The sequence below is a fragment of the Oncorhynchus kisutch genome, unplaced genomic scaffold (genome assembly GCF_002021735.2).
Source record: "Oncorhynchus kisutch isolate 150728-3 unplaced genomic scaffold, Okis_V2 Okis04b-Okis11a_hom, whole genome shotgun sequence".
Classification (NCBI taxonomy): domain Eukaryota; kingdom Metazoa; phylum Chordata; class Actinopteri; order Salmoniformes; family Salmonidae; genus Oncorhynchus; species Oncorhynchus kisutch.
In genome coordinates this window covers 10,581,775-10,599,601 of record NW_022261981.1, presented here as the reverse complement: position 1 = coordinate 10,599,601, position 17,827 = coordinate 10,581,775, and the positions used below count along the sequence as shown (strand labels likewise).

General features: G+C 43.1%; 1 protein-coding gene across 1 annotated transcript in view; it reads left to right on the top strand.

Moving 5' to 3' along the window:
- Positions 1-1,683: 1,683 nt before the first annotated feature.
- Positions 1,684-17,827, top strand: part of LOC109886751 (regulator of G-protein signaling 7-like) — a 61,369-nt gene continuing 45,225 nt past the window's right edge. The window contains exons 1-3 of the mRNA XM_031813062.1: positions 1,684-1,699; positions 3,772-3,878; positions 11,242-11,293. Of these exons, the coding sequence (XP_031668922.1) occupies positions 1,684-1,699; positions 3,772-3,878; positions 11,242-11,293 (175 nt within the window). The remainder of the gene's footprint in view (positions 1,700-3,771; positions 3,879-11,241; positions 11,294-17,827) is intronic.

Below are 17,827 nucleotides of genomic sequence, written 5' to 3'. Positions count from 1 at the left end.
GGCTATCTCTGCAGTAAACTGCAACTCCTCCCCCTTTGGCAGTTCTATCTTGACGGAAGATGTTATAGTTGGGTATGGAAATCTCTGAATTTTTGGTGGCCTTCCTGAGCCAGGATTCAGACACAGCAAGGACATCAGGGTTAGCAGAGTGTGCTAAAGCAGTGAGTAAGACAAACTTAGGGAGGAGGCTTCTGATGTTGACATGCATGAAACCAAGGCTTTTTCGAACACAGAAGTCAACAAATGAGGGTGCCTGGGGACATGCAGGGCCTGGGTTTACCTCCACATCACCCGCGGAACAGAGAAGGAGTAGTATGAGGGTGCGGCTAAAGGCTATCAAAACTGGTCGCCTAGAGCGTTGGGGACAGAGAATAAGAGGAGCAGGTTTCTGGGCATGGTAGAATATATTCAGGGCATAATGCGCAGACAGGGGTATGGTGGGGTGCGGGTACAGCGGAGGTAAGCCCAGGCACTGGGTGATGATGAGAGAGGTTGTATCTCTGGACATGCTGGTAGTAATGGGTGAGGTCACCGCATGTGTGGGAGGTGGGACAAAGGAGTTATCAGGGGTATGAAGAGTGGAACTAGGGGCTCCATTGTGAACTAAAACAATGATAACTAACCTGAACAACAGTATACAAGGCATATTGACATTTGAGAGAGACATACAGCGAGGCATACAGTAATCACAGGTGTTGAATTGGGAAAGCTAGCTAAAACAGTAGGTGAGACAACAGCTAATCAGCTAGCACAACAGCAGGTAAAATGGCGTAGACTAGGCAACGGGGCCAACAGATAAAACAAACAAGCAGAATGGAGTACCGTGATTTATGGACAGTCCAGCGTGCACCAGCTATGTAGCCAAGAGATCAGTGTCCAGGGGGCAGCGGTGGATGGGGAAGGGAAGCTGGACTGGCGAGTGTTATCCAGGTTAAAAAAAACGAACAATGACTAAATAGCTTGTAGCTAGTTAGCTGGTTAGCTTCTGGAGGTTCTTGAGTGTGTTCTAAAAATAAATAAAAAATAATAGCGATTCCGCATCACATTGGGTGAGGCAGGTTTCCGGAAGGTATAAACAAATTAAAAGTCAAAAGAGATAGAAAGTAAATATGGGTCCGGTGGGCGTTTGGGACGCGGCGATTCAGGCGGTTAGCAGGCCTGTGCTAACAAGCTAACAGTTTGTAGGCCCGGGCTAGACAAGGTAGCAGTTAGCGGACCGGAGCTGGACAAGCTAGCAGTTAGCAGGCCGAATTAGCAAGCAGGGAGATAGCGAGGGCTAGAGAGTTAGCCTTTGGGGGACGTCGCGATGGGGTGAGTCTGTTAATTCCTCTTCATGCGGTGACATCGATAGACCGGTCGTGGGCCCGGGTATTGTAGCTCAGGAGTATGCTACGGTGGTAGCGCAGGCCGGGCTAGCTTCAAGCTAAGTGGGTGGAAACGCTAGCCAGGGGTAATCATCCGGGGTTGCGGTTTAGCTAGATAGCTAGTTGTGAAGATCCAGCTTATTTGGAAGCTTAGGTTTAGCAAAATGTTTTTAAAGGGATAGCTATGTAAAAAACGAAAAATATGTAAAAAACGAAAAATAAACAAAATATAAACAAAATATACAGGGACACGACACGACAGGACGACTTACTGCTACGCCATCTTGGATCAAGGGTAGATCAAGGGTAGATTCTGAGCATGGAGGAAGGGGGAGGTATGGGTAGATTCTGAGCATGGAGGAAGGGGGGGGGTAGGGGTAGATTCTGAGCATGGAGGAAGGGGGGGGTATGGGTAGGTCGCTGTGTCATCGTGGATCTAGAAACAGCTCTGTTTGGATTCCCAGTAAATTGACTAGCAATAAAAGAGCCACCGGCATGAAGAAGGGAGAGATGAGAAACAGGGAGGGATCCTATGATCCAGACTAATACCTAGGAGCTGCCCAGCGAATGATCCTATGAGCCAGACTAATACCTAGGAGCTACCCAACAGATGATCCAGACTAATACCTAGGAGCTGCCCAACAGATGATCCAGACTAATACCTAGGAGCTGTCCAACAGATGATCCAGACTAATGCCTAGGAGCTGCCCAGCGAATGATCCTATTATCCAGACTAATACCTAGGAGCTGCCCAGTGTATGATCCAGACTAATACCTAGGAGCTGCCCAGCATATGATCCTATGATCCAGACTAATACCTAGGAGCTGCCCAGCGTATGATCCTATGATCCAGACTAATACCTAGGAGCTGCCCAGCGTATGATCCTATGAGCCAGACTAATACAGAGGAGCTGCCCAGCGAATGATCCTATGAGCCAGACTAATACAGAGGAGCTGCCCAGCGAATGATCCTATGAGCCAGACTAATACCTAGGAGCTGCCCAACAGATGATCCTAAGAACCAGACTAATACCTAGGAGCTGCCAAGCGAATGATCCTATGATCCAGACTAATACCTAGGACCTGCCCAGCGAATGATCCTAAGAACTAGACTAATACCTAGGAGCTGCCCAACAGATGATCCTAAGAACCAGACTAATACCTAGGAGCTGCCAAGCGAATGATCCTATGATCCAGACTAATACCTAGGAGCTGCCCAGCGAATGATCCTATGATCCAGACTAATACCTAGGAGCTGCCCAGCGAATGATCCTATGAGCCAGACTAATACCTCGGAGCTGCCCAGCGAATTATCCTATGATCCAGACTAAGCCTGGTCTGTGTAACCTTTAACCCAACCGGCAACCAGCCCAACTCCTGAAACTGTCTCCTACCAACACGAGTATGTTGGCTCAGATCCAACACCACCCTTGTTCTGGGCATTCTGGAGCTGTTTACTAGATTAGTTAAGGGAGGGAGGGTGGAGGGGGGTACCCAGGTGGTAAAATGAAATGCATTAGTCATGATGCTGAGTCCCCAGCTTCAAAGGGTTCTCTCACATTAATGAGTCAACGTGATAAAATATACAGTACTTGGCATCTTATGTTCTTCATGCATTAAATGAAGAAACCTGCACTCTGCTCTTGCTAGTATCACTGCTCTTTATTAAGCTTTAGGTATCGGCCTCAACGCCTTAGTTAGAGCTCTGTGGGCTGAGGGGAGAGCTTCATTAAAACTGTCTCTACCAATGTTGACGCTGATCCCTGGGGCGGCAGGGTAGCCTAGTGGTTAGAGCGTTGGATTAGTAACTGAAAGGTTGCAAGTTCTAATCCCTGAGCTGACAAGGTACAAATCTGTCGTTCTGCCCCTGAACAGTTGTTGTTTAGCAGTGGAGATTGATGATGGATACGTTGTTGTTTAGCAGTGGAGATTGATGATGGATGATGGAGATGTTGTTATTGTTGATGTTTAGCAGTGGAGATTGATGATGGATGATGGATGATGGAGATGTTGTTGTTTAGTAGTGGAGATTGATGATGGATGATGGAGATGTTGTTGTTTAGCAGTGGAGATTGATGATGGATGATGGAGATGTTGTTGTTTAGCAGTGGACATTGATGATGGACATGTTGTTGTTGTTGTTGTTGATGATGTTGTTTAGCAGTGGAGATTGATGATGGATGATGGAGATGTTGTTATTGTTGATGATGATGTTGTTGTTGAATATGTTGTTATTGTTGATGATGTTGTTGTTGAATATGTTGTTATTGTTAATGATGTTATTGTTGATGGTGTTGTTGAATATGTTGTTTTTGTTGATGTTGTTGTTATTGTTGATGATGTTATGGTTGATGATGTTCTTGTTATTGTTGATGTTGAATATGTTTTTGTTGTTGTTGTGTTACAGTAGAAACACTCCACCTTGGCACTCTGATGGCAGCCCACGGCTACTTCTTCCCAATCTCGGACCATGTGCTCACACTGAAGGACGATGGAACCTTCTACAGGTTTCAGGTACTAAGATAAGATCAACGTCTACAGGTTTCAGCTACTAAGATAAGATCAACGTCTACAGGTTTCAGTTACTAAGATAAGATCAACGTCTACAGGTTTCAGTTACTAAGATAAGACCAACATCTACAGGTTTCAGTTACTAAGAAAAGATCAACGTCTACAGGTTTCAGTTACTAAGATAAGATCAACGTCTACAGGTTTCAGTTACTAAGATAAGACCAACATCTACAGGTTTCAGTTACTAAGATAAGATCAACATCTACAGGTTTCAGTTACTGAGATAAGATCAACATCTACAGGTTTCAGTTACTAAGATAAGATCAACGTCTACAGGTTTCAGTTACTAAGATAAGACCAACATCTACAGGTTTCAGTTACTAAGATAAGACCAACATCTACAGGTTTCAGTTACTAAGATAAGACCAACATCTACAGGTTTCAGTTACTAAGAAAAGATCAACGTCTACAGGTTTCAGTTACTAAGATAAGACCAACATCTACAGGTTTCAGTTACTAAGAAAAGATCAACGTCTACAGGTTTCAGTTACTAAGATAAGACCAACATCTACAGGTTTCAGTTACTAAGAAAAGATCAACGTCTACAAGTTTCAGTTACTAAGATAAGACCAACATCTACAGGTTTCAGTTACTAAGAAAAGATCAACGTCTACAGGTTTCAGTTACTAAGATAAGACCAACATCTACAGGTTTCAGTTACTAAGATAAGACCAACATCTACAGGTTTCAGGTACTAAGATAAGATCAACGTCTACAGGTTTCAGTTACTAAGAAAAGATCAACGTCTACAGGTTTCAGTTACTAAGATAAGACCAACATCTACAGGTTTCAGTTACTAAGATAAGACCAACATCTACAGGTTTCAGTTACTAAGATAAGACCAACTTCTATTGTAGTAATTGAACCAGTCAAACACTCATCTACTAACAGAACACTGTCCCAGTAGGACGTAGAGACAGAAGAAACATCCAGTACTGTACAGAACACATATCCCTTCAGTTGATCTAATATTATCTTAATACCTGGAACCACAGTATTCTATTAATACTGCCAACTAATGCTTTGATAGAGTGAAGCAGCACACAGCCGGTATAAACTAGAGGTGCTGTTCACAGATCAGGTATAAACTATAGATGCTGTTTACAGATCAGGTATAAACTATTGATGCTGTTCACAGATCAGGTATAAACTATAGATGCTGTTCACAGATCAGGTATAAACTATAGGTGCTGTTCACAGATCAGGTATAAACTATAGGTGCTGTTCACAGATCAGGTATAAACTATTGATGCTGTTCACAGATCAGGTATAAACTATAGGTGCTGTTCACAGATCAGGTATAAACTATAGATGCTGTTCACAGATCAGGTATAAACTATAGGTGTTGTTTACAGATCAGGTATAAACCAGAGGTGCTGTTCACAGATCAGGTATAAACTATAGATGCTGTTTACAGATCAGGTATAAACTATTGATGCTGTTCACAGATCAGGTATAAACTATAGGTGTTGTTTACAGATCAGGTATAAACCAGAGGTGCTGTTCACAGATCAGGTATAAACTATAGATGCTGTTTACAGATCAGGTATAAACTATAGATGCTGTTTACAGATCAGGTATAAACTATAGATGCTGTTTACAGATCAGGTATAAACTATAGATGCTGTTTACAGATTAGGTATAAACTATAGATGCTGTTCACAGATCAGGTATAAACTATAGATGCTGTTTACAGATTAGGTATAAACTATAGATGCTGTTTACAGATCAGGTATAAACTATAGGTGCTGTTCACAGATCAGGTATAAACCAGAGGTGCTGTTTACAGATCAGGTATAAACTATAGGTGCTGTTCACAGATCAGGTATAAACCAGAGGTGCTGTTCACAGATCAGGTATAAACTATAGATGCTGTTTACAGATCAGGTATAAACTATAGGTGCTGTTCACAGATCAGGTATAAATTATAGGTGCTGTTTACAGATTATGTATAAACTATAGATGCTGTTTACAGATCAGGTATTAGCTATAGGTGATGTTTACAGATCAGGTATAAATGATAGGTACATTTTAAAGAACAATATTGAAAACATAAAAATATCCTTAATTCAGTAACAGAAATGAACTGAAACAAGTGATCTGGTTAAATATCCTGAATGTTCCACTATAGAAACAACAGAGATCTGGTTAAATATCCTGAATGTTCCACTATGGAAACAACAGTGATCTTGTTAAATATCCTGAATGTTCCACTATAGAAACAACAGAGATCTGGTTAAATATTCTGAATGTTCCACTATAGAAACAACAGAGATCTGGTTAAATATCCTGAATGTTCCACTATGGAAACAACAGCTGGTATTCTAGCCACGTGGTTGACTCTAGTGACTGACTGATTCCCTCTCTCTGTTAAACACTGTTCTGTTCTACTCTGATTGACGAGCTCGTCACAGACCCTTCAGACAGCTATAGTAGACAGCCAAACAAACGGCAGCTGTCAATGAGCTCCGTAGTTACAGTATAATGTCACCTGTAGGGTGTCAGTCAGCGAGTACTGTCCCTCTCTCCAACTTCCTCTTCTGGTTTTTCTTTATTCTGACTATTTTCTACATTGTAAAATAAGTGATGACATCAGAACTATGAAATATGAAATAACATTTATGGAATCATGGTGTAACCAAAATAGTTAAAGAAATCAAACTATATTTTATATGAGATTCTTCCAAATAGTTTGTTAGAATCATATGGGTCCATAGAGAGTCTGTTAGAATCATATTGGTCCATAGAGAGTCTGTTAGAATCATATGGGTCCATAGGGAGTCTGTTAGAATCATATGGGTCCATAGGGAGTCTGTTAGAATCTTATGAGTCCATAAAGAGTCTGTTGGAATCATATGGGTCCACAGAGAGTCTATTAGAATCTTATGGGTCCATAAAGAGTCTGTTGGAATCATATGGGTCCGCAGAGAGTCTATTAGAATAATTTCACCATGCTCTCTCTCTCGCTCACACTTTATTGGCATGGGAAACATGTAAGTGAAATAAACAATAAAAATGAACAGTAAACATTACACTCACAGAAGTCCCAAATGAATAAAGACATTTCAAATGTCATATTATATTTATATTCAGTGTTGTAACGATGTGCAAATGGTTAAAGTACATCAACGGGAAAATATATCAACTTAAATAAAAATCAAATCACATTTTATTTGTCACATACACATGGTTAGCAGATGTTAATGCGAGTGTAGCGAAATGCTTGTGCTTCTAGTTCCGACAATGCAGTAATAACCAACAAGTAATCTAGCTAACAATTCCAAAACTACTACCTTATATACACAAGTGTAAGGGGATAAAGAATATGTACATAAAGATATATGAGTGAGTGATGGTACAGAGCAGCATAGGCAAGATACAGTAGATGGTATCGAGTACAGTATATACAGTGCCTTGCGAAAGTATTCGGCCCCCTTGAACTTTGACCTTTTGCCACATTTCAGGCTTCAAACATAAATACAGTGCCTTGCGAAAGTATTCGGCCCCCTTGAACTTTGCGACCTTTTGCCACATTTCAGGCTTCAAACATAAAGATATAAAACTGTATTTTTTTGTGAAGAATCAACAACAAGTGGGACACAATCATGAAGTGGAACGACATTTATTGGATATTTCTAACTTTTTTAACAAATCAAAAACTGAAAAATTGGGCGTGCAAAATTATTCAGCCCCTTTACTTTCAGTGCAGCAAGCTCTCTCCAGAAGATCAGTGAGGATCTCTGAATGATCCAATGTTGACCTAAATGACTAATGATGATAAATACAATCCACCTGTGTGTAATCAAGTCTCCGTATAAATGCACCTGCACTGTGATAGTCTCAGAGGTCCGTTAAAAGAGCAGAGAGCATCATGAAGAACAAGTAACACACCAGGCAGGTCCGAGATACTGTTGTGAAGAAGTTTAAAGCCGGATTTGGATACAAAAAGATTTCCCAAGCTTTAAACATCCCAAGGAGCACTGTGCAAGCGATAATATTGAAATGGAAGGAGTATCAGACCACTGCAAATCTACCAAGACCTGGCCGTCCCTCTAAACTTTCAGCTCATACAAGGAGAAGACTGATCAGAGATGCAGCCAAGAGGCCCATGATCACTCTGGATGAACTGCAGAGATCTACAGCTGAGGTGGGAGACTCTGTCCATAGGACAACAATCAGTCGTATATTGCACAAATCTGGCCTTTATGGAAGAGTGGCAAGAAGAAAGCCATTTCTTAAAGATATCCATAAAAAGTGTCGTTTAAAGTTTGCCACAAGCCACCTGGGAGACACACCAAACGTGGAAGAAGGTGCTCTGGTCAGATGAAACCAAAATTGAACTTTTTGGCAACAATGCAAACCGTTATGTTTGGCGTAAAAGCAACACAGCTCATCACCCTGACCACACCATCCCCACTGTCAAACATGGTGGTGGCAGCATCATGGTTTGGGCCTGCTTTTCTTCAGCAGGGACAGGGAAGATGGTTAAAATTGATGGGAAGATGGATGGAGCCAAATACAGGACCATTCTGGAAGAAAACCTGATGGAGTCTGCAAAAGACCTGAGACTGGGACGGAGATTTGTCTTCCAACAAGACAATGATCCAAAACATAAAGCAAAATCTACAATGGAATGGTTCAAAAATAAACATATCCAGGTGTTAGAATGGCCAAGTCAAAGTCCAGACCTGAATCCAATCGAGAATCTGTGGAAAGAACTGAAAACTGCTGTTCACAAATGCTCTCCATCCAACCTCACTGAGCTCGAGCTGTTTTGCAAGGAGGAATGGGAAAATATTTCAGTCTCTCGATGTGCAAAACTGATAGAGACATACCCCAAGCGACTTACAGCTGTAATCGCAGCAAAAGGTGGCACTACAAAGTATTAACTTAAGGGGGCTGAATAATTTTGCACGCCCAATTTTTCAGTTTTTGATTTGTTAAAAAAGTTTGAAATATCCAATAAATGTCGTTCCACTTCATGATTGTGTCCCACTTGTTGTTGATTCTTCACAAAAAAATACAGTTTTATATCTTTATGTTTGAAGCCTGAAATGTGGCAAAAGGTCGCAAAGTTCAAGGGGGCCGAATACTTTCGCAAGGCACTGTACATATGAGATGAGTATGTAAACAAAGTGGCATAGTTAAAGTGGCTAGTGATACATGTATTACATAAAGATGCAGTAGATGATATAGAGTACAGTATATACATATACATATGAGATGAATAATGTAGGGTATGTAAACATTATATTAGGTAGCATTGTTTAAAGTGGCTAGTGATATATATTTTTTCCTGACACCACACTCCGAGGGCCCTCACCTCCTCCCTGTAGGCCATCTCGTCGTTGTTGGTAATCAAGCCTACCACTGTTGTGTCGTCCGCAAACTTGATGATTGAGTTGGAGGCGTTCGTGGCCACGCAGTCGTGGGTGAACAGGGAGTACAGGAGAGGGCTCAGAACGCACCCTTGTGGGGTCCCAGTGTTGAGGATCAGCGGGGTGGAAATGTTGTTGCCTACCCTCACCACCTGGGGGCGGCCCGTCAGGAAGTCCAGTACCCAGTTGCACAGGGCAGGGTCGAGACCCAGGGTCTCGAGCTTGATGACAAGCTTGGAGGGCACTATGGTGTTAAATGCCGAGCTGTAGTCGATGAACAGCATTCTCACATAGGTATTCCTCTTGTCCAGATGGGTTAGGGCAGTGTGGTTGAGATTGCATCGTATGTGGACCTATTTGGGCGGTAAGCAAATTGGAGTGGGTCTAGGGTGTCAGGTAGGGTGGAGGTGATATGTTCCTTGACTAGTCTCTCAAAGCACTTCATGATGACGGAAGTGAGTGCTACGGGGCGGTAGTCGTTTAGCTCAGTTACCTTAGCTTTCTTGGGAACAGGAACAATGGTGGCCCTCTTGAAGCATGTGGGAACAACAGACTGGGATAGGGATTGATTGAATATGTCTGTAAACACACCAGCCAGCTGGTCTGCTCATGCTCTGAGGGCCCGGCTGGGGATGCCGTCTGGGCCTGCAGCCTTGCGAGGGTTGACACGTTTAAATGTTTTCCTCACGTTGGCTGCAGTGAAGGAGAGTCCGCATGTTTTAGTTGCGGGCCGTGTCAGTGGCACTGTATTGTCCTCAAAGCGGGCAAAAAAGTTATTTAGTCTGCCTGGGAGCAAGACATCCTGGTCCATGACTGGGCTGGTTTTCTTTTTGTAATCCGTGATTGACTGTAGTAGACCCTGCCACATACCTCGTGTCTGAGCCGTTTAATTGAGATTATACTTTGTCTCTATACTGACTCTTAGCTTGTTTGATTGCCTTGTGGAGGGAATAGTTACACTGTTTGTATTCGGTCATGTTTCCGGTCACCTTGCCCTGATTAAAAGCAGTCGTTCGGGCTTTCAGTTTCACGTGAATGCTGCCATCAATCCACAGTTTCTGGTTTGGGAATGTTTTAATCATTGCTATGGGAACGACATATTCAACACACTTTCTAAGGAACTCGCTCACCGAATCAGCGTATTCGTCAATGTTGATGTCTGACGCAATACGAAACATATCCCAGTCTACGTGATTGAAGCAGTCTTGGAGTGTGGAATCAGATTGGTCGGACCAGCGTTGAACAGACCTCAGCGCGGGAGCTTCTTGTTTTAGTTTCTGTCTGTAGGCAGGGATCAACAAAATGGAGTCGTGGTCAGCTTTTCCGAAAGGAGGGCGGGGCAGGGCCTTATATGCATCGCGGAAGTTAGAATAGCAGTGATCCAAGGTTTTTCTACCCCTGGTTGCGCAATCGATATGCTGATAAAATTTAGGGAGTCTTGTTTTCAGATTAGCCTTGTTAAAATCCCCAGCTACAATGAATGCAGCCTCTGGATAAATGGATTCCAGTTTGCAAAGAGTCAAATAAAGTTTGTTCAGAGCCATCGATGTGTCTGCTTGGGGGGGAATATATACGGCTGTGATTATAATCGAAGAGAATTCCCTTGGTAGATAGTGCGGTCGACATTTGATTGTGAGGAATTCTAAATCAGGTGAACAGAAGGACTTGAGTACCTGTATGTTGTTATGATCACACCACGTCACGTTAACCATGAAGCATACGCCCCCACCCCTCTTCTTACCAGAAAGATGTTTGTTTCTGTCTGCGCGATGCGTGGAGAAACCAGCTGGCTGCACCGATTCCGATAGCGTCTCTCCAGTGAGCCAATATGGGTTGTATTTACAATGGTGTTTGTTCTTCACTGATTTCCCTTTTCTCTCACCCTCCCTCTTCCCCCCCCCCCAACCATAACCCACCTCCCCTCTCAGACTCCCTACTTCTGGCCATCTAACTGTTGGGAACCTGAGAACACAGACTATGGTGAGTACAGCAGACAATACAGCAGACTATGACCTAAATCACCTAATTGTCACACACACATTAAACCACTGTCCAGACCAGTAAATCCAAGCTGTTCTGTTCTTCTGTGTTCTGCTCTCTGCTCTCTGCTCTGCGGTAAGTCGGCCCAGGGCTCCAGTCATCCCTCCAGATGGATTACTGTTCTGACAGGATTTCTATGAAAACAAAAGCATCTGAACAATATTCAGTTTACTGGTATACAGTTTACATTACCCTGTCTGGTATACAACCAGGACACCAATAAAACATTACCCTGTCTGTCTGTTTCCTGTCTGGTACACAACCAGGAAACCAATAAACCATTACCCTGTCTGTCTGTTTCCTGTCTGGTACACAACCAGGAAACCAATAAACCAATACCCTGTCTGTCTGTTTCCTGTCTGGTACACAACCAGGAAACCAATAAACCATTACCCTGTCTGTCTGTTTCCTGTCTGGTACACAACCAGGACACCAATAAACCATTACCCTATCTGTCTGTTTCCTGTCTGGTACACAACCAGGAAACCAATAAACCATTACCCTGTCTGTCTGTTTCCTGTCTGGTACACAACCAGGAAACCAATAAACCATTACCCTGTCTGTCTGTTTCCTGTCTGGTACACGACCAGGAAACCAATAAACCATTACCCTATCTGTCTGTTTCCTATCTGGTATAACACCAATAAACCACAACCCTGTCTGTCTGTTTCCTGTCTGGTACATAACCAGGAAACCAATAAACCATTACCCTGTCTGTCTGTTTCCTGTCTGGTACACAAACAGGAAACCAATAAACCAATACCCTGTCTGTCTGTTTCCTGTCTGGTACACGACCAGGAAACCAATAAACCATTACCCTGTCTGTCTGTTTCCTGTCTGGTACACAACCAGGAAACCAATAAACCATTACCCTGTCTGTCTGTTTCCTGTCTGGTACACGACCAGGAAACCAATAAACCATTACCCTATCTGTCTGTTTCCTATCTGGTATAACACCAATAAACCACAACCCTGTCTGTCTGTCTGTCTGTTTCCATCTGGTATACAACCAGGAAACCAATAAACCAATACCCTGTCTGTCTGTTTCCTGTCTGGTACACAACCAGGAAACCAATAAACCATTACCCTGTCTGTCTGTTTCCTATCTGGTATACAACCAGGAAACCAATAAACTAATACCCTGTCTGTCAAACTAAATCTTATTGTATTTGTCACATACACGTGTTTAGCAGATGTTATTGTAGCGAAATGCTTGTGTTTGTAGCTCCAACTGTGCAGCAATATCTAACTAAATGCTTGTGTTTGTAGCTCCAACTGTGCAGTAATATCTAACAATTCACAACAATACACACAACCTAAAAGTAAAATAATGGAATTAAGGAATATATGAATATTAGGATGAGCAATGTCAGAGTGGCATTGACTAAATACAGTAGAATAGAATACAGTATATACATATGAGATGAGTAATACATAGACTAAGATACAGTAGAATAGAATAGAATACAGTATATACATATGAGATGAGTAAAGCATAGACTAAAATACAGTAGAATAGAATACAGTATATACATATGAGATGAGTAATGCATAGACTAAGATACAGTAGAATAGAATAGAATACAGTATATACATATGAGATGAGTAAAGTATAGACTAAAATACAGTAGAATAGAATACAGTATATACATATGAGATGAGTAATGCATAGACTAAGATACAGTAGAATAGAATACAGTATATACATATGAGATGAGTAATGCATAGACTAAGATACAGTAGAATAGAATACAGTATATACATACGAGATGAGTAATGCATAGACTAAGATACAGTAGAATACAGTATATACATATGAGATGAGTAATGCATAGACTAAGATACAGTAGAATACAGTATATACATATGAGATGAGTAATGCATAGACTAAGATACAGTAGAATAGAATACAGTATATACATATGAGATGAGTAATGCATAGACTAAGATACAGTAGAATAGAATACAGTATATACATACGAGATGAGTAATGCATAGACTAAGATACAGTAGAATACAGTATATACATATGAGATGAGTAATGCATAGACTAAGATACAGTAGAATACAGTATATACATATGAGATGAGTAATGCATAGACTAAGATACAGTAGAATAGAATACAGTATATACATATGAGATGAGTAATGCATAGACTAAGATACAGTAGAATAGAATACAGTATATACATATGAGATGAGTAATACATAGACTAAGATACAGTAGAATAGAATACAGTATATACATATGAGATGAGTAAAGCAAAAATATGTAAACATTATTAAAGTGTTCCATTATTAAAGTGGCCAGTGATTTCAAGTCATATGGGTCAGCAGCCTCTAATGTGCAGGATTACGTAACTGGGTGGAAGCCGCCTAGTGATGGCTGTTTAACAGTCTGGTGGCCTTAAGATAGAAGCGGATTTTCAGTCTCTCGGTCACAGCTTTGATGCACCTGTACTGACCTCGCCTTCTGGATGATAGCGGGGTGAACAGGCAGTGGCTCGGGTAGTTGATGTCCTTGATGATGTTCTTGGCCTTCCTGTGACATCGGGTGCTGTAGGTGTTCTGGAGGGCAGGTAGTTTGCCCCCGGTGATGCATTGGGCAGACCGCACATCCCTCTGGAGAGCTCTGCCGTTGCAAGCAGTGCAGTTGCCGTATAAGGCGGTGATACAGCCCAACAGGATGCTCTCAATTGTGCATCTGTAAAGGTTTGTGAGGGTTTTAGGTGCCAAGTCAAATTTCTTCTCCTAAGGTTGAAGAGCCGCTGTTGCTCCTTCTTCACAACACTGTCTGTGTGGGAGGACCATTTTAGATTGTCAGTGATGTGTACGTGGAGGAACTTGAAGCTTTCCACCTTCTCCACTGCGGTCCCGTTGATGTGGGTAGCGAGGGCTCCCTCTGCCGTTTCCTGAAGTACACGATCATCTTTGTTTTGTTGACGTTGAGTGAGAGGTTATTTTCCTGGCACAACTCCGCCAGGGCCCTCACCGCCTCTCGTTATTGTTGGTAATCAGGCCTATTACTGTAGTGTCTTCTGCAAACTTGATGATTGAGTTGGAGGCGTGCATGGCCACGCAGTCATGGGTGAACAGGGAGTACAGGAGGGGACTCAGCACACACCCTTGTGGGGCCCCCGTGTTGAAGATCAGCGAAATGGAGGTGTTGTTTCCTACCTTCAACCCTTGTGGGCAGCCCGTCAGGAAGTCCAGGATCCAGTTGCACAGGGCAGGGTTTCCTACACAGGGCCCCAAGCTTAATGCTGAGCTTGGAGTGCACTATGGTGTTGATTGCTGAGCTATAGTCAATGAACAGCATTCTTACATAGGTGTTCCTCTTATCCAGATGGAATAGGGCAGTGTGTAGTGTGATGGCAATTACACTGTCTGTGGATCTATTGGGGAGGTAAGCAAATTGGAGTGGGTCTAGTGTTTCCGGGATGATGGTGTTGGTGTGCGCCATGACCAGTCTTTCAAAGCACTTCATGGCTACCGACGTGAGTGCTACGGGGCAGTAGTCATTTAAATAGGTTACCTTCGCATTCTTGGGCACAGGGACTATGGTGGTCGGCTTGAAATGTGGCTATTACAGACCTGGTCAGGGAGAGATTGAAAATGGCAGTGAAGACACTTTCCAGTTGGTCTGCGCATGCTCTGAGTACATGCCCTTTTAACAGCTGGTGCTCTCATGCATGCTTCAGTGTTGCTTGCCTCGAAGTGAGCATAAAGAGGCATTTAGCTCGTCTGGTAGGCCCGCGTCCTTGCGCAGCCCGTGGCTGGTAGTCCATAATAGTTTGAAAGCCCTGCCACATTCGACGAGCGTCAGAGCCGGTGTAGTAGGATTCAAACTTAGTCCTGTATTGAGGCTTTGCCTGTTTGATGGTTAGTCTGAATAGTGGGATTTCTTATAAGCGTCTGGATTAGTGTCCCGCTCCTTGAAAGCAGCAGCTCTAGCATCTAGCTCAGTGCAGATGTCTGTAATCCATGGCTTCTGGTTGGGGTATGTGCAGTACGTACGGTCACTGTGGGGACGATGTTGTCAATGCACTTATTGATGAAGCCGGTGACTGAGGTGGTGTACTTCTCAATACCATTGGAGGAATCCCGGAACATATTCCAGTCTGTGCTAGCAAAACAGTCCTGTAGCGTAGCATCCGTGTCAACTGACCACTTCCGTATTGAGCGAGTCACTTCCTGCTTTAGTGTTTGCTTGTAAGCAGGAAGATAGAGTTATGGTCAGATTTGCCAAATGGAGGGCTAGGGATAACTGTGTATGCACCTCTGTTTGTGGAGTAAAGGTAGTCTAGAGTTTTTTCTGTGACATGCTGATAGAAATGATGTAAAATGGATCTAAGTTTGCCTGCATTAAAGTCCCTGGCCGCTAGGAGTGGCGCTTCTGGGTGAGCGTTTTCTTGTTTGATTATGGCCTTGCACAGCTGGTTGAGTGGCCTTATACAGCTGGTTGAGTGTGGTCTTAGCACCAGCATCAGTTTGTGGTGGTAAAAAGATGGCTACGAATAATATAGATGAGAGCTCTCTATGTATGATAGTGTGGTCTACAGCTTATCATGCGGTACTCTACCTCAGGCGAGCAATACCTCCAGACTTCCTTAATATATGACATTGCACACCAGCTGTTATTGATAAATTGAAAACCCAGCCAGCTCTATATGATCAGTGTTGTCGTTCAGCCACAAAAATAAGATATTACAGTTTTGGGGATAGCTGAAGTGGACTGTAGGATAGCTTGGGGATAGATGAAGTGGACTGTAGGATAGCTTGGGGATAGATGAAGTGGACTGTAGGATAGCTTGGGGATAGATGAAGTGGACTGTAGGATAGCTTGGGGATAGATGAAGTGGACTGTAGGATAGCTTGGGGATAGATGAAGTGGACTGTAGGATAGCTTGGGGATAGCTGAAGTGGACTGTAGGATAGCTTGGGGATAGATGAAGTGGACTGTAGGATAGCTTGGGGATAGATGAAGTGGACTGTAGGATAGCTTGGGGATAAATGAAGTGGACTGTAGGATAGCTTGGGGATAGATGAAGTGGACTGTAGGATAGCTTGGGGATAGATGAAGTGGACTGTAGGATAGCTTGGGGATAGATGAAGTGGACTGTAGGATAGCTTGGGGATAAATGAAGTGGACTGTAGGATAGCTTGGGGATAGATGAAGTGGACTGTAGGATAGCTTGGGGATAGATGAAGTGGACTGTAGGATAGCTTGGGGATAGATGAAGTGGACTGTAGGATAGCTTGGGGATAGATGAAGTGGACTGTAGGATAGCTTGGGGATAGATGAAGTGGACTGTAGGATAGCTTGGGGATAGATGAAGTGGACTGTAGGATAGCTTGGGGATAGATGAAGTGGACTGTAGGATAGCTTGGGGATAGATGAAGTGGACTGTAGGATAGCTTGGGGATAGATGAAGTGGACTGTAGGATAGCTTGGGGATAGATGAAGTGGACTGTAGGATAGCTTGGGGATAGATGAAGTGGACTGTAGGATAGCTTTGGGGATAGATGAAGTGGACTGTAGGATAGCTTGGGATAGATGAAGTGACTGTAGGATAGCTTGGGGATAGATGAGTGAGTAGGATAGCTTGGGGATAGATGAAGTGGACTGGAGGATAGCTTGGGATAGATGAAGTGGACTGTAGGATAGCTTGGGGATAGATGAAGTGGACTGTAGGATAGCTTGGGGATAGCTGAAGTGGCTGTAGATAGCTTGGGGATAGCTGAAGTGGACTGTAGGATAGCTTGGGGATAGATGAAGTGGACTGTAGGATAGCTGGGGATAGATGAAGTGGACTGTAGGATAGCTTGGGGATAATGAAGTGGACTGTAGGATAGCATGGGGGATAGATGAAGTGGACTGTAGGATAGCTTGGGGATAGAGGTGAAGTGGACTGTAGGATAGCTTGGGGATAGATGAAGTGACTGTAGGGATAGCGTTGGGGATAGAATGAAGTGGACTGTAGGATAGCTTGGGGATAGATAAGTGAACTGTAGGATAGCTTGGGGATAGATGAAGTGGACTGTAGGATAGCTTGGGGATAGATGAAGTGGACTGTAGGATAGCTTGGGGATAAATGAAGTGGACTGTAGGATAGCATGGGGATAGATGAAGTGGACTGTAGGATAGCTTGGGGATAGATGAAGTGGACTGTAGGATAGCTTGGGGATAGATGAAGTGGACTGTAGGATAGCTTGGGGATAGATGAAGTGGACTGTAGGATAGCTTGGGGATAGATGAAGTGGACTGTAGGATAGCTTGGGGATAAATGAAGTGGACTGTAGGATAGCTTGGGATAGATGAAGTGGACTGTAGGATAGCTTGGGGATAAATGAATAGGGACTGTAGGATAGCTTGGGGATAGATGAAGTGGACTGTAGGATAGCTTGGGGATAGATGAAGTGGACTGTAGGATAGCTTGGGGATAGATGAAGTGGACTGTAGGATAGCTTGGG